Source organism: Charadrius vociferus, unplaced genomic scaffold (assembly GCF_000708025.1).
Source record: "Charadrius vociferus isolate BGI_N301 unplaced genomic scaffold, ASM70802v2 scaffold390, whole genome shotgun sequence".
Taxonomy (NCBI): Eukaryota; Metazoa; Chordata; class Aves; order Charadriiformes; family Charadriidae; genus Charadrius; species Charadrius vociferus.
Window position 1 is genome coordinate 307,380 of NW_009646433.1, and position 20,411 is coordinate 327,790.

Genomic DNA, 20,411 nt, shown 5'->3' on the forward strand with positions numbered 1-20,411 from the left:
AGTAGTGCGCTCTTCCAAAACGCGTATGTATGGTTTGATAGCAACATTTTAGAACCCCCTACCAGCATCATCTCCATGGTCCCAGGCTTGCATCCTGCCCCTCACCACTCTCCCATGACACAGTTTGACTCCTCTCTTGTACCTGGTGTGGCCTTTGAGGCCGCCTTTGCCTTTCTTTTCTTGGCCCTTGAGCTAGGAACACGATGCCTGTAATGGCCTTTCTGCTTTGTTTTTGTACAAATTAAAAAAGTAGGCTAACATAAAGCACAGCTAGCAGTATTTAAGAAAATGAAAAAAAGAAGTTTAAATGGACTTAATACTCCCTGAGGCATTTCCCAGTCTGTAAGTAAACAGCAGCCCTAAGCAATTCCTCTGCAGGGGTTCCCAATCAATGCTTCCATGTTTTCTATCCGTTTAGCATTTGAAAGGAGAGTTCAGATTTCCTCTATTAAACAAGAAGGCCTCTAGCTGTTTAAGTCCCACCGTAAAAGGCTGTCTTTGAGGCTTAACGTGTATAGCAGCTCCTGTGTGCGGCAGTGCCAGGGTGAGACTGGCAGCGTCAGACAGGTTTGTGAGCTGTGGCCAGGCCCTGCTCCTTGAGGGTGCCCAGCACAGCAGGGGGCATGCTCTGCCCTTCTAGCCATGGACTGCAGCTTGGATCCTTGCCTGGGACTGGCCCTAGCCCTGGGAAACAGTTACTCCCTCTTATTTCTCCTGTTAATCTGACACAGTATGTTTTAAAGGCGCTGTTTCGTTTTGCTTTTGCCCGGAGTCTTGCACACTGCAGGCTCAAGCTCAGCTGAAGCCTCCTGCAATTTACTCATAAGTCTAGACAAAAATGAAAAACGAAATGCTGATTTGTACTTGTCATGCTGTATTTTCTCATAGTTGTAATTGTATTAAGAATATACCATTAAAATATGTTCCTGTTCTGCTTTCTTTTTTTTTTTCCCCCTCCTGAAGATGACGGCTTCTGATGGTGTACAGGAGAGTGCCCCAGTGACATTCAATATTGTGGTGATTGATGCAAATGATAATTCTCCAACCTTCTCCAACATATCATACAATGTCAAGATCTATACAGATATGAGGCCTGGAGAAGGTGTTATAAAGGTAATTTCAGGTGTTTTTACTAGCTTTGTTAACTTTTTGTTAGCAGTAGATGGTCTTGTTAAGAAAATTGGACAAGTCCTGAAAATAGCTACAAATAAATTCTGCGTATCTTCATCCACTTCATTAATTACATAGCTATTAAAAAGTTGCTAATACTAAATGATAGGCCTATGTATAGCTGCAGTTCAGCTGTTTCATCTGAAGTTTGACAAAACCTTTTCATCTGAAAAATTCTCAAAAGAATATTCTCCTCTATTAGCAGGATATCGAAATAAAATATTTTGGGAGAACAGGTAAACTGTTTAGTAGAACATAAACGGAAATGTTTTACCATATCATAAAACCTTTTGGTTTTTACAGAAGCCTGGAGTTGTTTGTTTGTAGAGCAAATGAGCAGTGAAAAATGTGTTGAACGCAGGCCCAGAGAGAGAAGCAGTTTTAATTAAAGTTTACGACCACTGATTTATGTTTCAGTGCAGACCGGAGGTGAATCCTGGTTGCACTGAAGTTAATGGAAAAAGGCTTTTTTGGGTGGTAATTCTTCTAAGATCTCAGTCAAGCTCCTGAGTGCTTCCAGTCTAGATGGATGAGAAGACAAGATGCTGTTAGTGGAGGTCGGCATTCAAGGATGGTAGAAGGCACTGGGAGTGTTGAAAAAGAAACCCAATTCATCAGCTGGCTTAAGTAATAAAATACAGTTTTCTGTAATACAATCAGCAACTACGCATTTGAAGGCAGCAGTGATTTAACAGTAGTAGAAGAGAGTTCAGTGTGTGTTTTGGCCTACGCCCTGCTTGAACTGTATTGACGTGCTGTATTTGTTATCTTTGGATCCTCATTAGTGTTATTCTTGTCTTTTTATCAGTCTGGGCTACAAGTGCTTAAAAGCAGCAATGAGAGCCATGCGGACGTTTTCAGCAAGATTTGAGGGAAAGATAAAAAGTTTTTAACATAAGTTCCTTCAAGCTTTGCACAAGGCTGTGCGGAGGAAAAAAAAAAAAAAAAAGGACCGAATACTGTTGTCCTGAATGAGTAAAAGGCAGGTGGAGCTCAGGAGCTGTGCATAGGGTTTGACATCAGGAGCTGTATTTGCAACACCTTACAAACTCCTAACTCCATGTATAAACGTGTGGATTTTGAGAGTACAATACATTCACTTGGTATTTAAGGTACAGAGATACGTACGGTGCTGAAAAAATCTGTCAAAATTTTTTTTCCTAAAGCGTAAGACAGGACATCAGGCGAAGTAGTGTGCGATGGATTTAAAGTATCTGCGTATCTAAGTGATTTTTCCTCTTAAAGGTGCATGTGCCAGGAAACGTGAGGCGGAAGGTGTTGCTAAATCAGATTGCAGCATGTACGAAAAGAATGGTTTTGGTACCTGAGATTGGCCTTAAGGATGCTCTGAGCTGCCTGAGTTGTATTTATGATGCCGGGGATGAAGCAGAGCAGCTACGGTGCTTTTCTAAGCCAGCTGCAATGCTAAGGTACTTACACGTTCAAAGGGACCGTGCTGGTCTGAGGGTTTATACTTTCTGGTGTTTCAGCTGCAAATATTTTCAGACACTGGAGGTGTGCAAAGAGCAGGAGCACAAATTCCTCGGTAAATTGTTCTTTCTGGGAAAAAACAAGAGGGCGGCTCTGCACAACCATCTGCCTTAGCCTGTGCCACCAGAATTAGCTTAGTAGAGACACAAATTACTTCTTTGTGAGCAGGTTCAGTCTGAGAGGTTATTACGTTCTGCTCCTCCCCTGCCCATCACAGCATTTGACTTTTGCTTTCAACACCAGTGCCGTGTAACTGTTTGTATAAAGAGTATCGATCAGATCAACGAAATTATGCAGATTAGAAACATTGCAAGGATGAAAAAGTGTAAGAGCAGAAATGGTTAGAATAGTTTAGATGTAAATATTGTGCAGAGCATATGAACTTAGCTAACGCCTGAAGTTGATCTGCAATTGGTCCCTTCTAGAAAGACATAGTGAAGTTGGAAACAAGTAGCAGGGAAGTCAGGCCGTAAACTTGCCTTTGCTAAAAATTAAAATTATTTTGGAAAATGTGAGAGTTCCGAGAGTGAGTTTTTTCCCTCCTTCACAATTCTGTTTGCAAAGTCAACACGTGGTGACTTTCAGACTGTGTAAGACTATAATGTGGTCATTGTAGTCATTACAGACGTTCAGACTATAATGTGGTCAGAGATGGAGGGTACAAAACACTTGCTGTTTTGGGAGAGGGGTTATTTTTCCCCTAATCTTACATTCCCAGATGATCTGAGTTTATAAACAAACTGACAAAAAAAAGCTAAGAGCCATCTTAAGATTTCTGCATACTGTGATAATATCAGTAATAATGATTTCAGGCTGCTGCGGTATTTGGGAAGTTGCTCACCCCATTCTTTTGCCCGGGATGCAGGCACCGAGTCTTTCATTCAGTGCTTTAGGAGTGTGAGAAATGGGGTTTGTCTCGTGGAGTTACGAGTAGCCACCAAGTCTGTGGGTGCCACAAACACCCATGGGTTTCCTTAGGGCAGGAAGGTGGGTATGTGCTGCCTGATCACTGTTTGCTTCTGCTTTATAAATCCCTTCTGAAATGGGAAACAGACGACTTTTTTTTCTTTTTCTTTTTTTAACTGCTAATGCAGTGATTTTGATCATATACTTAGCTTGTTCTCTATATGCGGAGCAAACTCATCTTGTAACCCTGTCTCATCATTGGTTTAAGAATCATTTGAGATTCTCTGCTGCGAGATGATGATCAGCTGTGATAGTTCCCAAGGGAGAATGACCCAGGTCAGAGATGATTAGTCTTTAAAAACCACTTTCTCTAATCGGAGAAAGTAGGTTAGAAAAAGAACACTGACCTCAGTGAATCTGTACAATTTCATAATCATTTACACGTAAGTGCTGGCTTGGGCTTAACTTACTACTATTCAGACTTCTTTTCAGAGATGATCAAGAAAGTATTTCTTTTATGAAGCATGTAACCTTTCTACAAAAATGCAAATTTCTGGTATAGTAGTGTAAGTGCTCTCATGTAGTTGCCGCTTTGCTTTTATTATTCTGAAGGTAGTACCTATCTGTATATTCTGTCCCTTTCAGCTTGAGAATTTGTTATCTGAATTTTCCCTCTGCTTTTATAGGTATTTTGTTGTGCTCCCTGAGAGACACAAAACCTGATTGAGAAATCTGTCATTTAATACAGTGAAATGCGTGGTAAATAATAATTATCACTAGAAAGACTGATTAATAGTAAATGTACTTAATTCCATCTTTCTTGCATTATTATTATTTTGCTGTTCTATTTTTCACTTTTCTATTAGTACTTTCTTCCTGTGACTCAGATATTTGAACTAGTTGCGCATCACTGATTGGAGTGTGCAGCTGTAATGCAATAATATTTCACGCAAGTAATTTAAATCCACTCTGTTTCTTTAGACCTCTCTCATTTCTGTATGTAGCATAAGCTATGCAGGGCACAAAGAATATTGGGCAAGAAAATGAGAGCACTAAGAAAACGACAGAGGATAGCAAAAAACATTATCCACCTAAATCTTTGTGGAAATCTGCCTGAAGGTCAAAGACTTCCCTGGCCCCGAAAAGATTTTGTGTATGTTCTCTTTACAGAAAAACTCGTGAACTGGCCTTAAGAAATGTATGCTGTTCTTACTCTGCTTTAAATTTATGAAACCAAAATAACCTATTTTAATTGATCTGTGTATCTTAATTTCTACATAGTTTCCTGTTGCAGGGGTGTGACCCACGTTCAAGGGCTCTCCTGTAAGAATAAATAAGTAACTCTGTGATTGAAAATGGAAAATAAGCTATGCAGCGGCTTAGTATGTTACCTGTTCAACTTGGGCGAGCTGAAACAATTTGGCATAAGATCACCAGCGCAAGTTAATGTGGAGGTCCTGCCCCAGATCCTGGTCACGCAGAGCACTTAACTTCACACATTGCAGCATGAACGGCCATTGTGCTGAAGGTCAGAAATGAAAGCAAAAATATAAAACACGGTAAAACTGCAGGCAGTAAAGTTTCTATCACTTATCTCTTGCTCACAGTAGAATTAGTCTCGAGCAGTAACAGTACTTTCAGTTGTACACGGGGACAAATTTTATTTAGAGCCATTAAGTAAATGCCTCCTCTGGGACTCTCTTGCCGTTACCTCAAATGTGGCTTCTCAGTGCTGGATCGCTTTGTCTCTTTTAAACGGTTTCTTTCCGTTCCCTGCAAATACGTACGGGTGACTGGAGCCAGCCTTGCATACAGCCACATACTAAATTATGTCTTAGAGACATGTTTGGGTATTTGCAGCTTGACATATATGCTCGTGGTTTACAGCTCTTAAACACGCATCTTGCTATAAAGCTACAGAACAATTTAGAGGAAATCATTGTAAAAGCCATCTCCAAATCACACTTAAGGTTTTATTTATATGGTTATTTGCAACCCTCTGCCTTCAGTCCATCAGCATATTAATTTCCAACTACAAAATAAACATTATTAGCAGAAGCAGAAAACAAAACTGGGTTGTGTTTGCATTTCTTGGTAAATGCACTTATATACTCAAGTAAAAATGTGATGGGTCGAGACTTAATGAAATGTCTGAAGGAAGGTATTGAAAAGGCATTTTGACCTACTGTATGTTGGTGTTGCCTTTTGTTGGCTCAAGTTCAGGAGTGTCTCCATCGCAATCCTGTTGGCCCCTGACATGTAGAAGCTTATATCAGCTTTTCCTGGTGAAACTAACAGCTGAGTTGTACTGCTGAGCCCTAGAAGGAAGAGGAGGGTGTGTAGTTGCCATCTAAATTCTGGCAGCCCAGCATTTCTCACTGGTGTGCTGCTCCGGAGAGCAACTGTACTGTTTCCTTGGCACTGTTATACAACATAAACGTGTACTGAATGTGGCTCTAGAGCCTTGCACTCACTTGACTGGAACGCTCGGTTTAAGGCGAGCCGTTGGGAGGCGAATCCATGGGACTCAGGGCTTCTGCAGGGTTCACTTGAGGTCAGTACAAGTCAGACCAACTTTGCTGAAATGTAGGGCTGCTGGAAAGGTTGGTAATCACTTTATCTGTTTAGGGCAAGGTCACTAAAAGTGTTGCTGTGGGAAGGTTGCAGGTCAAATGTTGAAGCCCAGTTTCCTCCAAGTATAAAGTGAGTCTGAACAGAGCTTATATAGTGATGAGGAATATGTCTTTGTAAGCTGTAAGACTGTCATTGTAAATCTCCTTTTCCTTCCAAGGAGACCCCTTCTTGCTGCAGCAGAATATGCACCTATTTTACAAAACTTTCAATACATTAAATTTTAACGTAATGAACCTGATGCTGCTGGATGCAAAAAGTTTCTTAGGAGAGTAAATTAGATCTTGTTTTGTACTACTTTCTCTATATTTTAGACCGTGTTTCTCAAATCTTGTTAACTATGAAGCTCTATCGGTCTGGGACAGCTGGAGACGGAATTTGTAGAACCATATATTATGGCAGCTATTTAACTTTAATTCTTGTTAATTCTATGTTTTGATTCCTGGTTTTGCCCCCCAAATGTTATTCAAATCACTTATCTTTTCAAGCATTCAATATTTGTAAGTTTAATTAGCCTTATTAATCTATGTACTTGTGTAGTCAATTAATTTCCTTTTTCATGTCGTCACAGTAAAAACTGGCCTTGGTCCAAATCCTGTCATTAAATACTTAGGACCTTGTATTTTGCATAAAGCCTTTATTTATCTTTTTGTGTGTGTTACTTTTGAAGTTCAGTGGAGAAGGTTATAACAGCACTTTTCTTAACTATGTCACTTAGCTTGATAGTTACTCTTTGCGAGGTTGATGAACACATCCAGTTGCGTATAGAAACTATAGAATGAGTTGAAGGAAAGGAAGTTTGAGCGGGGTTTAAGCTCTAAACCCTGAGAGTGTGGAGAAAGTCTGTTTTATATGCTGAGGTTCGGTGTGTTGACTCTGACCATTGCAAGTTAATATACTGGTATATCAAGACATCGTATGGAGGGAATGTAAAGCACATTACAAAAGTGCAGTCTTCATAGGATTACTTTTCCAGAATTTCGAAAGGAAATACAGATTGAGATAGATATGCTCACAAGAAAATAACACATGGGTATTAATTTGCTTTTTAAACTTCTAAGAAGAGATGATCTCTGCTTGATAATTTTTTTTTTGGTGGTGTTTCAAGTGTTTATTCTGTGATACATTATGGGATGTCTCAAAATACTATAGGAGGGTGAATTAAGAAGATTTTCTAATTCTAGCACAACAGTGATCAGTTTGGATTGTTGAAAGGAAGCATCCATGACAAAGAAATTTAATTTATCTAAGCTGATTTTAATTTAAGTTTAAATACTTCTGGGTTGGAAATTTCCTTTGGATCACTGCTGTGTGTGAAAGAAGCAGAACACTGATTACTTCAGGAGAAAAGTAACTTAACTACCGTGCTTTTCAGTCGATGAATGCTGTGTACAACCTATTCCATGTTAAAAATGGTTGGTTCTCCACAAAGTAACTCACTCCCCAACAGCAGTAATAGCTTGCACTCCCTAACAAAGAAGGTGAACCCCACTTCCATTAATACACCTAAATCCCTTACCTTTTAGCATTTCAATTAATTCATTCTGTTTAAGCTATTGTGTGGTTAGTTCTTGGTTTTCATATTCTATATGAAATGTCATATTTCACTGAGCCTATGTGCATAAAGAATTGAGATGACCCTTTAAAGCAGCTAGATCCCTGAGTTTTTCACATACTCCCCTGGGTGTTTAATGTTGTATGCAAATGCAATTAACTCAAATACTACAGCTTTGGGTTTTACTCTTCATCTCCCTTCTTGTTCTAGTTGCGAGGTTTGGTTTCTGCTCTTCCAGTTCTTTACCTATCCTGGGGCAAAGGTGGTTTGAAAGTTGCAGGTAGTGCTCCGAAAGGCTGTGACCTGTTGAAGGTTGAGTGTCATGCTGTATTGATTAATAGATTACATAATATCCTAATGTAGCAGGGACTTCAATGAGTTCCTTTACCTGTCTGCAGTGCTGTCAACTTTGAGAGTGTCACAGGGATGAGAAAAGGGTGTCTGGCAGGCAGACTTTCAGCCTGCCGTGTTGGCTGGCTACAGCTGAGGTAACGTCTGTTGATCCTGCTGTCGGCTTCGTAGTCATTGCTTAGGTTTTGTGTCATCGTGTGTTACCCTTAAATCCTGTGCTTGCAATCCTATGTGTTGTGCTGCCCGCTGACACGAGTGTTTGTGTCAAGAAAGCCAAAGTGGATGGGCCAGCAGAGACCTTTCAAGAAGCTACATGTCTGTTTTCTTTCCATTCTCACTTCGGTGACCCTGCGGGGAATAATTTCTGGGGCTGGGATTTTGTATTGCTTTGTACGTCCCGGGGGGAGGCTCTGCTTGCTGTACCTGCTGGTGTCCTTCCCATTTCCCACCACGAACCGCTCGGCTGCAGCTGGAAGCAGCAGGAGCCCATCACACCATCGTTCCCCGGCATTTCCACTCCACCGCTGTTAGTACCGGGCAGCTGGGCGCACAGGCAGCGCTGCAACTGCCTGCTGTGGCCTGCTCGATATTCAAGTACTGCTTGTACCGCTTTATATCATCCCGTGTAGTGTTTGAGGTAATACATGGTCGTACAAAAGAAGGAGCCAACTGAGAAACCAGCGTGTGTATCAGCAAACTAACCCCTATGGGAAGAAGAAATGCATCTTAGAAAGTCCAGAGGTGCTGGTGTAGTTTGGTGGCACTTTGGTGACTCGACCCTAAGTGTGACAAAATGCTGTGCTCCTTTTTGTTTTCTGAATACGGTGGTAATTAAGATGCAATTTTAATCGTAGTAATGTAAGTCAAGTGATAGGCACTGTGAACAGTTTGCTGTGTGATTATACATCGTACGTAGAATAACTTGTGTTATTCTAAGTATGTGTAAAGGAAGAAGAGAGGTGAAAGGGCTTAGCTAGGACATGGGGCTGTCAACTGACATGACTGAGGCACAGAGGCCTATTTCTGACTGTGTTACAGCAGGGGTCTGATCTGAAATCTCAGATTGCTGGGCATTTGGTTTTTGGCATGGCAGAGTCATTGGTACTTGGCTAAAAGCAAGCAGATATGATTATGAGCTATGTTTTCTGGCCGTGTGTGTAAATGTTGGATTTAGCATGGCACACTACAGAAGTGGGATAAAGCCATTGCCTTTCCCAGGGGCAAAATAAGAACCCCTTCATTTCATTAAGTTCATCATTATAATTTGGGTCTAAAATACTAGGCCTTAGATTTTTCTTATGCTCAGAATCAAAACTGTACAGTAAAATAGAAGAAACACCGCGTGTGAGAGTAATCACAGTCCCAGTAGAGAGATGGTGTAGAGGCAACAAAGTACAGAAGTATGTGCTCAGTTGCATTTATCGAGAGTAATCACAGTCCCAGTAGAACAGAAGTATGTGCTCAGTTGCATTTATCACACAGCTCCCCCCAAACACAGCCTTTCAGGTAGATGGTGTCACGCTGCCACGTGAAACGGGCCTTGCACGTCTGTGACGTGCGCGGTTGTGTTCCCTGCGTGGGTATCCGTATGGGAACAGCTGCCATTTCCCTTCCACTCGGCTTCCTTTACGGCATGTGCACACGCGAGTCATGCCTAGTTCTCCAGTTCCACACAAAGGGCTTGTGAGGCGAGACCTGGTTATGAGAATTTCTGCCAGTAACAAGGCTGTCACTTGAAGAGTGTAGGGAGGGATGGGAACCTGCAGTAATTAAATACGATCCTCTTGTTACATTTGCGACACATAAGTATCTTCTTTCCCCCTCCCCCTTTATAGGAAGTGTAATAAATTCCAATTCACAGAGAGTAAACTTGGTCTTAATTGGTTTTCTTAATTCATATCTTAAAATAATATGCTTGCAATATTAGGTAAGCAGGTTTTTTTTCTGCTTCGTGATGTTTTTACGCCTATAATCCTTCATTTAAATTGTATCCTTGTTGTACAGTAATTAGAAATTACTGCCTATTTTAACAGGTGTTCAAGTTTCCCCCTCGATGTGCTCCACCCCTACCGAGTTGCCTTACAAAAAACTATTAAAATACAACACTGAACCATGTGTGCTGACATTCTGGTTTTGAATTGCAGCTCACCGCTGTAGATGCGGACGAGGGACCCAATGGACAGATAGTATATGAAATTTTGGCTGGGGATCAGGGAGACTTCATCATCAATGACCGAACAGGCCTTATCACCATTGCTCCAGGAGTTGTATTGTCAGTGGGGCGATCCTATGCTCTCACTGTCAAAGCATCTGATAGTGCTCCTCCTGCGCAGAGAAGGTAATTCATCTTATAATGAAACTAATTTTTTAATCAGTGCTTAGCAGCGCATAAGAAGTGTGGCATACACTTATGTCTATAATGCTGCACTGCAATACGATTCAATGTGTTCTGTTTGGTGTAAGGATCACATTTTGGAAAAGTGTCATATTAGAAGTCTTTCACTTGTTGTTCCTCATTTACATTTTCCTTACAGTACACAGTCTTCATTATGTCATTTGCTTGTAATGGTCTATTTTTTAAAAAGTTCACATATTGTGCTACCATTGTGCGTGCCCATTTGTGAAGAGAAATCAAAGTGAAGGGATGTAAGGAAGAAAGCAAGTGAGAAGGGAGATGCTTTCTGTTCAGAATGTAGCTTGCTGTGTCGCAGAAAGGATCAGAAACAGTCTGGTTGCTGATCGGGAGACCTTCTCTCCAGGTATAGGGCGTGCAAGGTCAGCCAGACTTGGCATGCTGTGGACGTACTTGACAAGCTGTGCCACTGGTGAGCAGTGACCCTGCTGAGGCCTACATTCTCACTGCCAGAATTATTTCTGTTCTTCACCAGCTGATAAAGAAGAGCAGCCTGCAAATTTAGTATGGTTAGAACAGGGCGCTCTCATGTTAAAAAATAAAAATAAAAAAATAAAAAAATTAAAGGTATCAAGTCCCACTTACCTGCTTCTTTTAGGTGTGTGTTCTTCATACGGCAATTGTGCACAAATGTTGTCATTTCATGAGGAGGTAGAGGGGTGCAGAAAAGTGGCTGTCATGTTCTGGGCCTGGTGTTGATAATGTGACAGTCTCGTTGCCCAGAGAGGACAGCAGAGAGGAACAGTAGTCTCCAGCATTTAAATCTCCCACAACCTTTTCTCTTTTCCTCAAATGGGGAATGTAAGAAGGAAAGTGGAATTCAGTCATTGGCTTTCCTTCGGAACCTGTTGCTTCTATCATGTCTTCAAGAAAGCAGCTCATATCATTCTGCGCATATTTTTATAATTGCATTTTCCAATCACTGGAGTATTCAGATTGTTAGATTGTTCATAAAACTATCTGGTAACACAGTCTTCTGGTTAAATTTTCTTCTTTCCCTCTGTTGCTTGCTTTCTTGATGAGCCTTCTCAAGGTAGCTGATAGTAGGCTGTTAGTAGTGTTGAGGAGATGATTGTGGACTGTTACGCACTTACTTTTGTGTGGTACTAGCAACAATCTTCAAAAGTGGAAAAGCTCTGCTTTCTTGTCATTTCTGCTGGTTTCCCCTTTTATGGAATTACAGCATGTAATTTGCTTCATGGCTTTCAAAGTGTGTTCAACCAACCACTCCATCTAGGCAGTATTCCTGTAGCAGCAGCAGGTGGCCCCAGGGTGGACCTGACCTTGAACTGAGGTGGTTTGGGGGCTCAGAGCTGTTTTTTCTATGCCTGTGATGGTTAAAAAGATCGAGGGGCAGGCCACTGGCAAGGTGCCGTGGAGAAAGTGGACAACTCTTACTCTCTGGTAAGGTACACTTAGCTAAAAAGATTTTGCTGCCTTGCTGATGTTCTTTCTGTAAGACTGGAACCCCAGAAATGAGCTGGTGGTGCTTGAAGCAACCTCCTGTCATTTTACATGGAGAAAAGCCAGGGACAGCTCGTGTGAGCTACAGCTCAGAGGTCTTTAAAACTGTCCCTTTGCACCTCCTTAGTTCCTTCCTTCTGGCTGTGAGGTGGTTAGTAGCTCACAGTTGGGGTTGTATGAACTTCTTGCTCCTTCTAATGCAGAGTTGTCACGTCATATTAGGTGGTTCACGTTGCCTTGGTGGAAGCAGTAACCAGTATTTGGGGCTAATAGGAATGGGCTAGGTCTAGCCAGCCATTGTGGATCTGCAGGCAGGAAGGTGTGTGCCTGGAAAATAAAGGAATAAATAAAGGATTTTGATGTAATTTCAAATATTAAGCATTTTTTCCCAAATCTGGACTCTGCTGCAGGGGATACCAGGCTAACTGTACTCAGTGTAAACTGGCTGGCTTTCAGCTATCCCCTTGCTTATGCACAAAGCAAGACCAAACTACTAAACCTGGCTCAGGAACTGTAGCGCTGTAGCCTTCGTGAGCGCAAATTTAAAATTAAATGCATGCGCTGTATCTTTTTTGCATGGTATGATATTAAATTCTTGGCAAGTGACTACGCATGAGTATTTGCAGAGTATTATTAAAGTTTCTATCTATAGCAAGCATCATTAACGTAAGTTATTGAGAGATATTTAAGTACACTTACGTACTTTAATTATACTTAAATTTAGACAAAGTATAAAATTTTAAGGATGAAGTTTAGCTTTTTAGCAATTTCTATTATTGAAAAAAATGAGATGAACATTTGTAAAATCGAACAGTTTCATTTCAGACCTGAGCCTTTTCACTGTTGTCCTCAGATTCCTGTACAGTTGGAAGCATTTCACTTAGTGATAACAGTGATTTGCTGGATTAAGTCCAATCTAGAAACTCCTCGATCGTGACATTATTGAATTACATAGTGGAAAAGTACACTTCCTCTTTGACTTGCATATGTACAGATTGTTTGGCCAAAGATATATTGGTCCACCTATATATCAAAGTATTTGCTAGACATTATATAATATAGTTGTGTATGAAAAGCACACACAGTTGAAGCAGAGACGGGGACACAGTCTCAGTGGCGGATTGACCGTGCTGTCTTTGTATTACCATTCAGCTGGAGTAGCGTAAAAGCTGTATTGCCGTGAGTTTGTGAGCGTTATTCAGTTCCTGAGCTCTGTTGTGTTCTCAGTGTGTTCACCTGGCCCTGCCGTGTTAGAACACCAGCTGCACTTGGATGGCTCAGCTCTGTCTCCTTTCCTTTCCTGTGTCAAAGTAGATTTTGTCAGCCACTGAAATGGGCTGTATACTACACACACAAAGCGAATGGGTCAAAATTGCAAAGCGCTAATAAAAAATGGGTTGTGAATGAAAAAAAAAGTAGCCATTTAATGTTATAGTGCTTTTAGTTTGCAGACTACTAGTGCTTTACTTTTGTGATCTTATCTTCAAGATTTGAAGAAAATTTGCTTCCTATTGTGGTGAACAGAAGCCTTTTATTTAGAGCTTGATAGACAATAAATCAGCTTAGATGTTATTGAGATACAGCAGGATCAGGAAAAAAATTATACAGAACAATATGTTTTTATTAAATATTCAGCAGTGGAAGAAAAATGCACGCTAAACTGCAACTATTTGTATGTGTATATCATACACAGACAGCAGCTATCCCAAGAAAGTATGCATCGCCAATGCTCAAGTGGTATTTTGTCTGCTAATTCATTGAGTCTGTTTTTGAGCATTTGGTGATGGTATTTTATTTCTTTTTTTACTCCAACAGTGTAAGTGTGGAACATCTATTCAGAAAGATTAGTGGGATATGAGGGAGTATTTTAAAATAGACAATACAGGAAACTGTAGTTTATAAGGAAGTAATCTATGCTGAATTGATCGACTTAAGTTGTAATTGTCCATCTTCCCCTTATTACACTGGTTTTGTTTATATCTATTGAGTCAGTAATATGCAAATTCAGCTTCTTAAATGCTCAAGTGTATGATAGATGGTAAGGCTCTACAGTTTACTGATGCATTTCAGTGCAAATATGTCCTTATTTAAAAAGTGATTAAATCAAATAAGGACCTGGCTATTATGTTCAAAGCAGAAAGATCCTCATCTCCTGTATTTGTAGATGGAAGCGAATCTGGCACTTGCTCCCGAGAGACACAGCTGTGCCAAGGCAGCATCCACAGCATCGCCATCCGTGGGAAGCTCAGGATTGCCCTGGATTAGCTGGTAGCCAGGGTTTGGGGGCACCGATGGATGTTTGCTAGGCTGTCATGACATGGCTAGCGTGGGGGCGGTTTAACGTTGAAGGCTCATTAGAGTCAACTTGTATTTATTGTTAATATACAGGTGGTGGGTTGACCTTGGCCAGCTTGTTAGATACCCCAGCAGCCGGGCTCTCGCTCTCCCTCCTCAACAGGAGGAAATGAGAAAGCAAGATTAAGACATAAAGATGACTTAACATCACACCTTTCCCTGCCCCACCGAGGTCTCCTCACAGACTGCGGGGGAGTCTCTGCAAAGGCATCTGGAGCACCACCACCTCCACACAGCACGCTGTGTGACACAGCCCCTAAAACGTGCCTATCTGTCACAGCGTTGCAGCGACGGTCTGCCCAGCTCCCATCAGTGGCGCGGAGTTATAAAACCTGCTGGCAAAGGGCGGTGTGAAGCATCCGTAACTCAGCAGTGACTGTGCTTGGTCAGAATCCTGCACAGCTAATTAAAAATATCGATCAGTGACGTGTTGCTTTGGTATTTAATGAACTGTATCACTTAACACAGAAGCTGTTTCATCTGTAAGTTATCTGGTAATTTCTGCTAGGAATCTCTAAAAATGCCCGGAGTTTGCTAGCCCTGCAAGAAGCAGCTCATTGTGTATTGTGTGGGCAAGTTTCTCTCCTCCCCCTGCCCCCAGATAATAACTGGGGATAAGTTCCTTTGACCTGAAGTGGTTTCTTCCCTGCAACTCTAAAGCCCGAGATTTACCAACTTTGTCAAAGGGCTTATGGGGAGAAATCTGCGCCTGCATTGTCACGCTTGCACTCCTTAGGATTTTGTTCTGGGGCAGGGGTACTCTTTTGACGTACAGGAGAGAAGGCACATGGGATAACAGAGCAAAGATGCCATGGGGAGGTCCCTTTAAGCCAGATTTTAAATCTCTTTCAACTTCAAGGAGACTTTTGGCTCCCTTTCTTAATTCGGAGCAGTTGAATAGCAAGTGTGTCTACAGCATGGTCTTTGCAGGGTCTGTAGTGGGTGTCAGTGTTCCCAGAAGAGCCTTCAACTTGCAAACTTGGAATAATGCTGTTTGCAGTATATTCAGGTCAGTGTTTCAGTGCAGTTGAAGGGTTTGCCGGGTTTCCTCGGCGGGTTTTGTAGTGTCCTGTATTGCCATGGCTCACTAGGCTGAAGTGGGCCTGGGTTTATTTGTGTGAGCCACAGTATTGATGCAGCCTATTCTAGAGCTGTGTACATCAGTCTTCTCCCAGCATTATCCTCTCCATCAATATTTTCTGTTCCCTGTCTTCCAAAGAAACTTAGCAAACCGAATGACGGCAGGGATACTCCAGGGGTGGATATTGTGCATAGCAGGAGCAGTTATCATCTCAGAATTTGTCATGTTCTTCTAGAGGACAGGGTATCACCAGGGGATTACGAGTCGTCTTTGTATGTGGAGTGTGCACTGATATCTTACTGCTTTGTTTTCCAGAGAACACTTGGGCTACTTTTAAAGAAATTATTTAGCTTTTCTTCTGTTAATGTGGCAACCTGCTTTATTTTTGATGCAGAATGAAAAATATGGCCTGAAGCTTTTAAAGGAACAAAGGGACATTGTTAGAGCTAGAGAACACACAGTGTATGAAATAGATATTGTTGGTTGCCTAGTGCTTGTTGATTTATTGATTTTGACTGGCTTTGACTGTTGGTTTTTTTGTTTTGTTTTTTTCCTTCCTGCATTACAGGAGCTCTATAACTACTGTTTACATTGAGGTCCTTCCACCCAACAACCAGAGCCCTCCCCGCTTTCCCCAGCTGATGTACAGCCTTGAAGTCAGCGAGGCCATGAGAATTGGAGCCGTTTTGTTAAACCTGCAGGTACAGATGCTTCCCCGTAAGCCTTTACCATGTTCCTTCTGTTTGTGTCCATGCCGTGCAGAAGCCAGTCCTTGCATACAGGGGGAAAGGACAGTTTATAGGGATTGAAAATTATTTAATTGTAATAAATAGCTCCTTTTGCATCGACCATTGAGGAAAAGTGCTTACTTGGATATTTCCGTAATGTCTTTTTTGTGTTAAGTGTGCGAAAAGGTACTATAGGCTGCATATGGGACAGAAGTATATGAGAAAAAAAAAATCCAGGAATGGTTCAAAACTTGAAAGGCCTGTGATTTCGTATGTTTAAATCTCTCTATATATGTTTGCCAGCAAATCAGAGGAGCTTAGGACCTTCCACACCTAATTCACATGGAGTTTCAGCAAGAATTTTGGCACTCAGCCTTCTTTAGCCTGTGGTTTTTGAAAAGCATCTGAAGATATTTACTCCCCTTGGTGTATGTAACAACTGCTGTTAACAGGCTACCAAAAAGCACAGGTCGCTGTACTAACTGCCCCCCTCCCCCAAGTATAGCTGTGCAAGTGGCAGCAGTGGAAGCACGTTAGTCCACCATCGCTCCTAAATGATGCTGCACTGACAAAGTTTGCAGACCCAGGCTGCTTCTCTGCGTGCTGCTGCGCGGTTAATGTATCAGCTTTCTCCTAGCTTATTTACTGTTCCTGAGCTTTTGCTGCGTTGTGCTCTGTCCCCATGTCTTGAAAGCCAGCTGTGCAAAACAGGTAGATAAATTACAACTCTTTAGATGGTTTTGGGGGGATCAGGAACTTCATATTATTACGAAGTAATTACGGCCTCAAGTCTAAAGCAATAAAGAGCGCAGCATGCTCTCCTGAGCGTGGTTCCTGCAAACTTTATAGCATTATTCAGACTTCATATAAAGCCATTCAAAGAAAGAAGACGTGGAGATATCTGAGCTAAACAGAAACCACAGAGAGCGATAGCCTTATCTGCTTTAAGTCAGCGTAGCTCTATTGAAGTCTGTTGAACTCGGCGGAATTAGGTCAGTTCGTATCAGCTGAAACGTGTGTGGCTCTGTGTGTTTTGCACGTTCAGTAAATGTATGGACAAAAAAAATAATCCAAACCAAAGTGTGTGAAATAGAGGAACTCTAATTGAGTCACTGATGCAGGTGAATGGGTAAGTTTCTATTAAAATCATTTGCTGATGAAAGATTAAGTTTATTATGGATGGTTAAGCTGATACAGTCACCTGCGCTAAGGGAGGATTGACTCATTTAGCTCAGGGCTGGAAATTAACCCCTGGCATGTCTTTAATGCCTGCAGTGAGTGCAGAATGGAAGAGCCAGGAGCCTTCTCCTCACGCATGGGAGACGCTTGGTTTTGGAAACCCCAAAGAGTAACAGGAGCCAGGAAAATGCTGAGAAACAGAAACATTTGTGTTTACTTAACCGGTGCTGGAAGATATGGCTGAAAGCCTGGGTGATCTTTGGAGGCAGAAAAAATATTAGCAGGATTTAGTATTTAAGGATTTTTCACAATTTAAATGTGGTTAGAAAGCGAACCTCATTGTTAGAGTAATCTGTCTCCTTTAACGTTTCACTAAACCCCGAACGTTTTACTTAGCTTTTGTTTTCCTTTTCGAATGATCCTTGGTAAGGTATGCTGAGTAAATCTGGGAGAGACAGCCTCTGCCAGGCAGGGACGGGGAGATGCAGAATGCTTGTGCCAGCTACTCTCCTCCTAGCCAGGATGCTGGTGAGCGTTTCTGTGGTATAGCAGCGGGGGTTGTGAACTTGCCACGTGCCCAAGATCCCCGGAAATGATGAGTTACTCTGTTTGGGAAAGAGCGAAATGCATCAGTTAGTTTTAAGAACTTTGGAAATGCAGAGAAAAGGTGGTCTCAAAATGCATCAGTTAGTTTTGGAAATGCAGAGAAAAGGTGGTCTCCTAATTATTGTTACTGCGATGTAGATTTATCTTATATTACCAATATGCTCTGCGTGACTGGAATTCAGCTAGACAATTTCTGTTTATGAGCAATACTTAATTGTTACATCACAAATATGCGTGGCTTCATCTCTTGGGGATTAGTCAAAGAGTGTATCTCTTGTAGGGCTGGTGGTCCTGGGCCTGAAATGCAGACGCGTTGTCTTTATAGTGCAACTTCAGCTGCCTCATTCTGCATTAATACGGCCATCTGTATTAAAGGACTTTTATTGTGTGGAGTATATTTCTGTCTTCATCTTTTTTTATTCCCTGTGTAAAATTGGCTGGGACATTTTAAACATTCATAGACTGAGTATTTAAGCTTATGAAATCTCGTGCTCTCTTTGCCAGGCAAACAGAAAGGTACCAGTTAGTCATCTTGGTTCATCTTGGGTTTTTTTGTGGAATTTTAACAATAGCTTAAGGTATTGGCCATGTTCCATACCTAATATGGAATATTACCAGTGCTTTGGACTTAAAGTATGTTTTGGGTTGGTGCAGTAGGGTTAACAGGTTGTGCTTTTATCACTCTCTCTCAATAATGTTTTGTTAGTGTTGCATACAGCATGAGGATTACAAAGACTGGGAGAAAGCAACCAAGTTATTTTAAATATTTCTGAGTTGGCAAATCTGAAGATCTGCAAAACATCAGTGTCAATAACAATGCAAATGCAGCTGGTTTAAATTTGCCTATTAGACTTTAAAATACCTGTTCTAAAAATAAAACTTACTTTCTCTTTTTCCGTTAAAATTTTTTCATGCAGATGAGGGAAGGTTATATTTTTTTCTTATACTGTTATTTATTTTATATGTACCCAGTTGATTGTGAGTGGTGTTTTAATTAACAACATTTGAGATTAGGTAATGCAATATTAAATGATCTCCACAGTATTAATTTGTAAATAAACCTCAGTTTATTGCATGCCTGGGAGGTGTTTATTGCTTCATGTTCTGCCAGCCATTATAAATTAAAATATGCAAATAGTGTAATTTTTCTGGGAGTCTGCAAAACAAATAGGACTGTTATCATGGTCCAGTTATGTGCTGAACAAGGAAGCAACATGAAATCATTGTGTACAATTTATGAAGTCACTGTATACAATTGATCTGGAAAACAGTAGGTATAGATTGCTCTTTCCTGACATGCAAGTCTTCAGTGTTTTTCTTACATACATAATGACTTGCTGGTCTTTGGTTTTAAAGAAAACAAGTTTTTTAAAACCATGATGAACTTCCCCCCTGTTTTTTTTAAATGTTTTGATTGAAGGGTGCATATTTTTTGGGCATACGGAGAAAATGAAATGAACTAGAACCAGTCTATTATCTTCTGTCTTTTTGAAAGTCTCCTGACTTGTTATGAATGAATGTAGACCATAAACAAACCTCTGAGGTACCCTAAAATGTGAAGTGGGGACAGGATTCCCTGCAGGTAAGGTAAAAAGAATAGCAAGGGCCGCTAAAGACAGAAGCAACAGTGTGATTCTGGTGATTTAGAATCTACGGTAGCCCTCCAAGATGCCAGCTAGTCAGATTTTCTGCATCCAGTATTTGTATAGTTGCATATTCTTGGCTAACAATTTTTCACTTGTCTTTACTGACCGTTCGTACCTTTGGTACAAAAACACCTGAATTCCACTTGCACCCCCTAACACACTGGCTCCTCCTGCCGCTTGGTGCCCTCCGTAGATTTTATAAACAAATTTTCTTTTCTGTCACTGATGTTGTTAACAAAAACGTTAATCAGTATTGGAACAAATATACACACCTTTGCAGAACTCAGTACTAAATGCTGTCTGCTGCTGTCTGACCTTCATTTTTATGATCTGTTTTATTCTTGCTTAATCCTGTCTTCCATTCGGAGACCACGTTGTCTAAACTTGTTTGTGAAAATGTCACAGAAGGCAGTGGGAAAAGCATTACTGTGGCGAAGATGCATTATTACATCCACAGCTTTTTCCCTATTTACAAGACCTGTTGTCCTGCTGTAAAAGAAGATTAGATTGCTTCGATATACTTTGTTCTTGAGAAATTTAGCTTTGTGTTATCCATCTCCATATTGTCATCGCAGGTACTTACAAATAATTTGATTATTTGTAGTTTTCTGGGAATTGAGCTCTACCTGTCTGGTCTGTGATTTCCTGGCTCATTCCTCTGTGAAAGATGTACCTTGTGTTTGCCCTTCAGCACGTCTGTCCTCTGTGAGTTTTCAAAGAAAACTGCTAATGGCTTTGAGATTGCTTCAGCCTGTGTTTTTATACACTAGGATGAATTTCATCAGGCTTTAATTTCAGCAGATGATTTAAAGATGCTCTATTTGTGTACATACTC

General features: G+C 41.0%; 1 protein-coding gene across 2 annotated transcripts in view; it reads left to right on the forward strand.

The window, feature by feature from the left end:
• Positions 1-20,411, forward strand: part of PCDH15 (protocadherin-related 15) — a 371,643-nt gene that overhangs the window by 183,899 nt on the left and 167,333 nt on the right. For both annotated transcript variants that reach the window (XM_009881484.1, XM_009881476.1), the window contains 3 exons: positions 964-1,113; positions 10,249-10,442; positions 15,986-16,118. In XM_009881484.1, the coding sequence (XP_009879786.1) occupies positions 964-1,113; positions 10,249-10,442; positions 15,986-16,118 (477 nt within the window). The remainder of the gene's footprint in view (positions 1-963; positions 1,114-10,248; positions 10,443-15,985; positions 16,119-20,411) is intronic.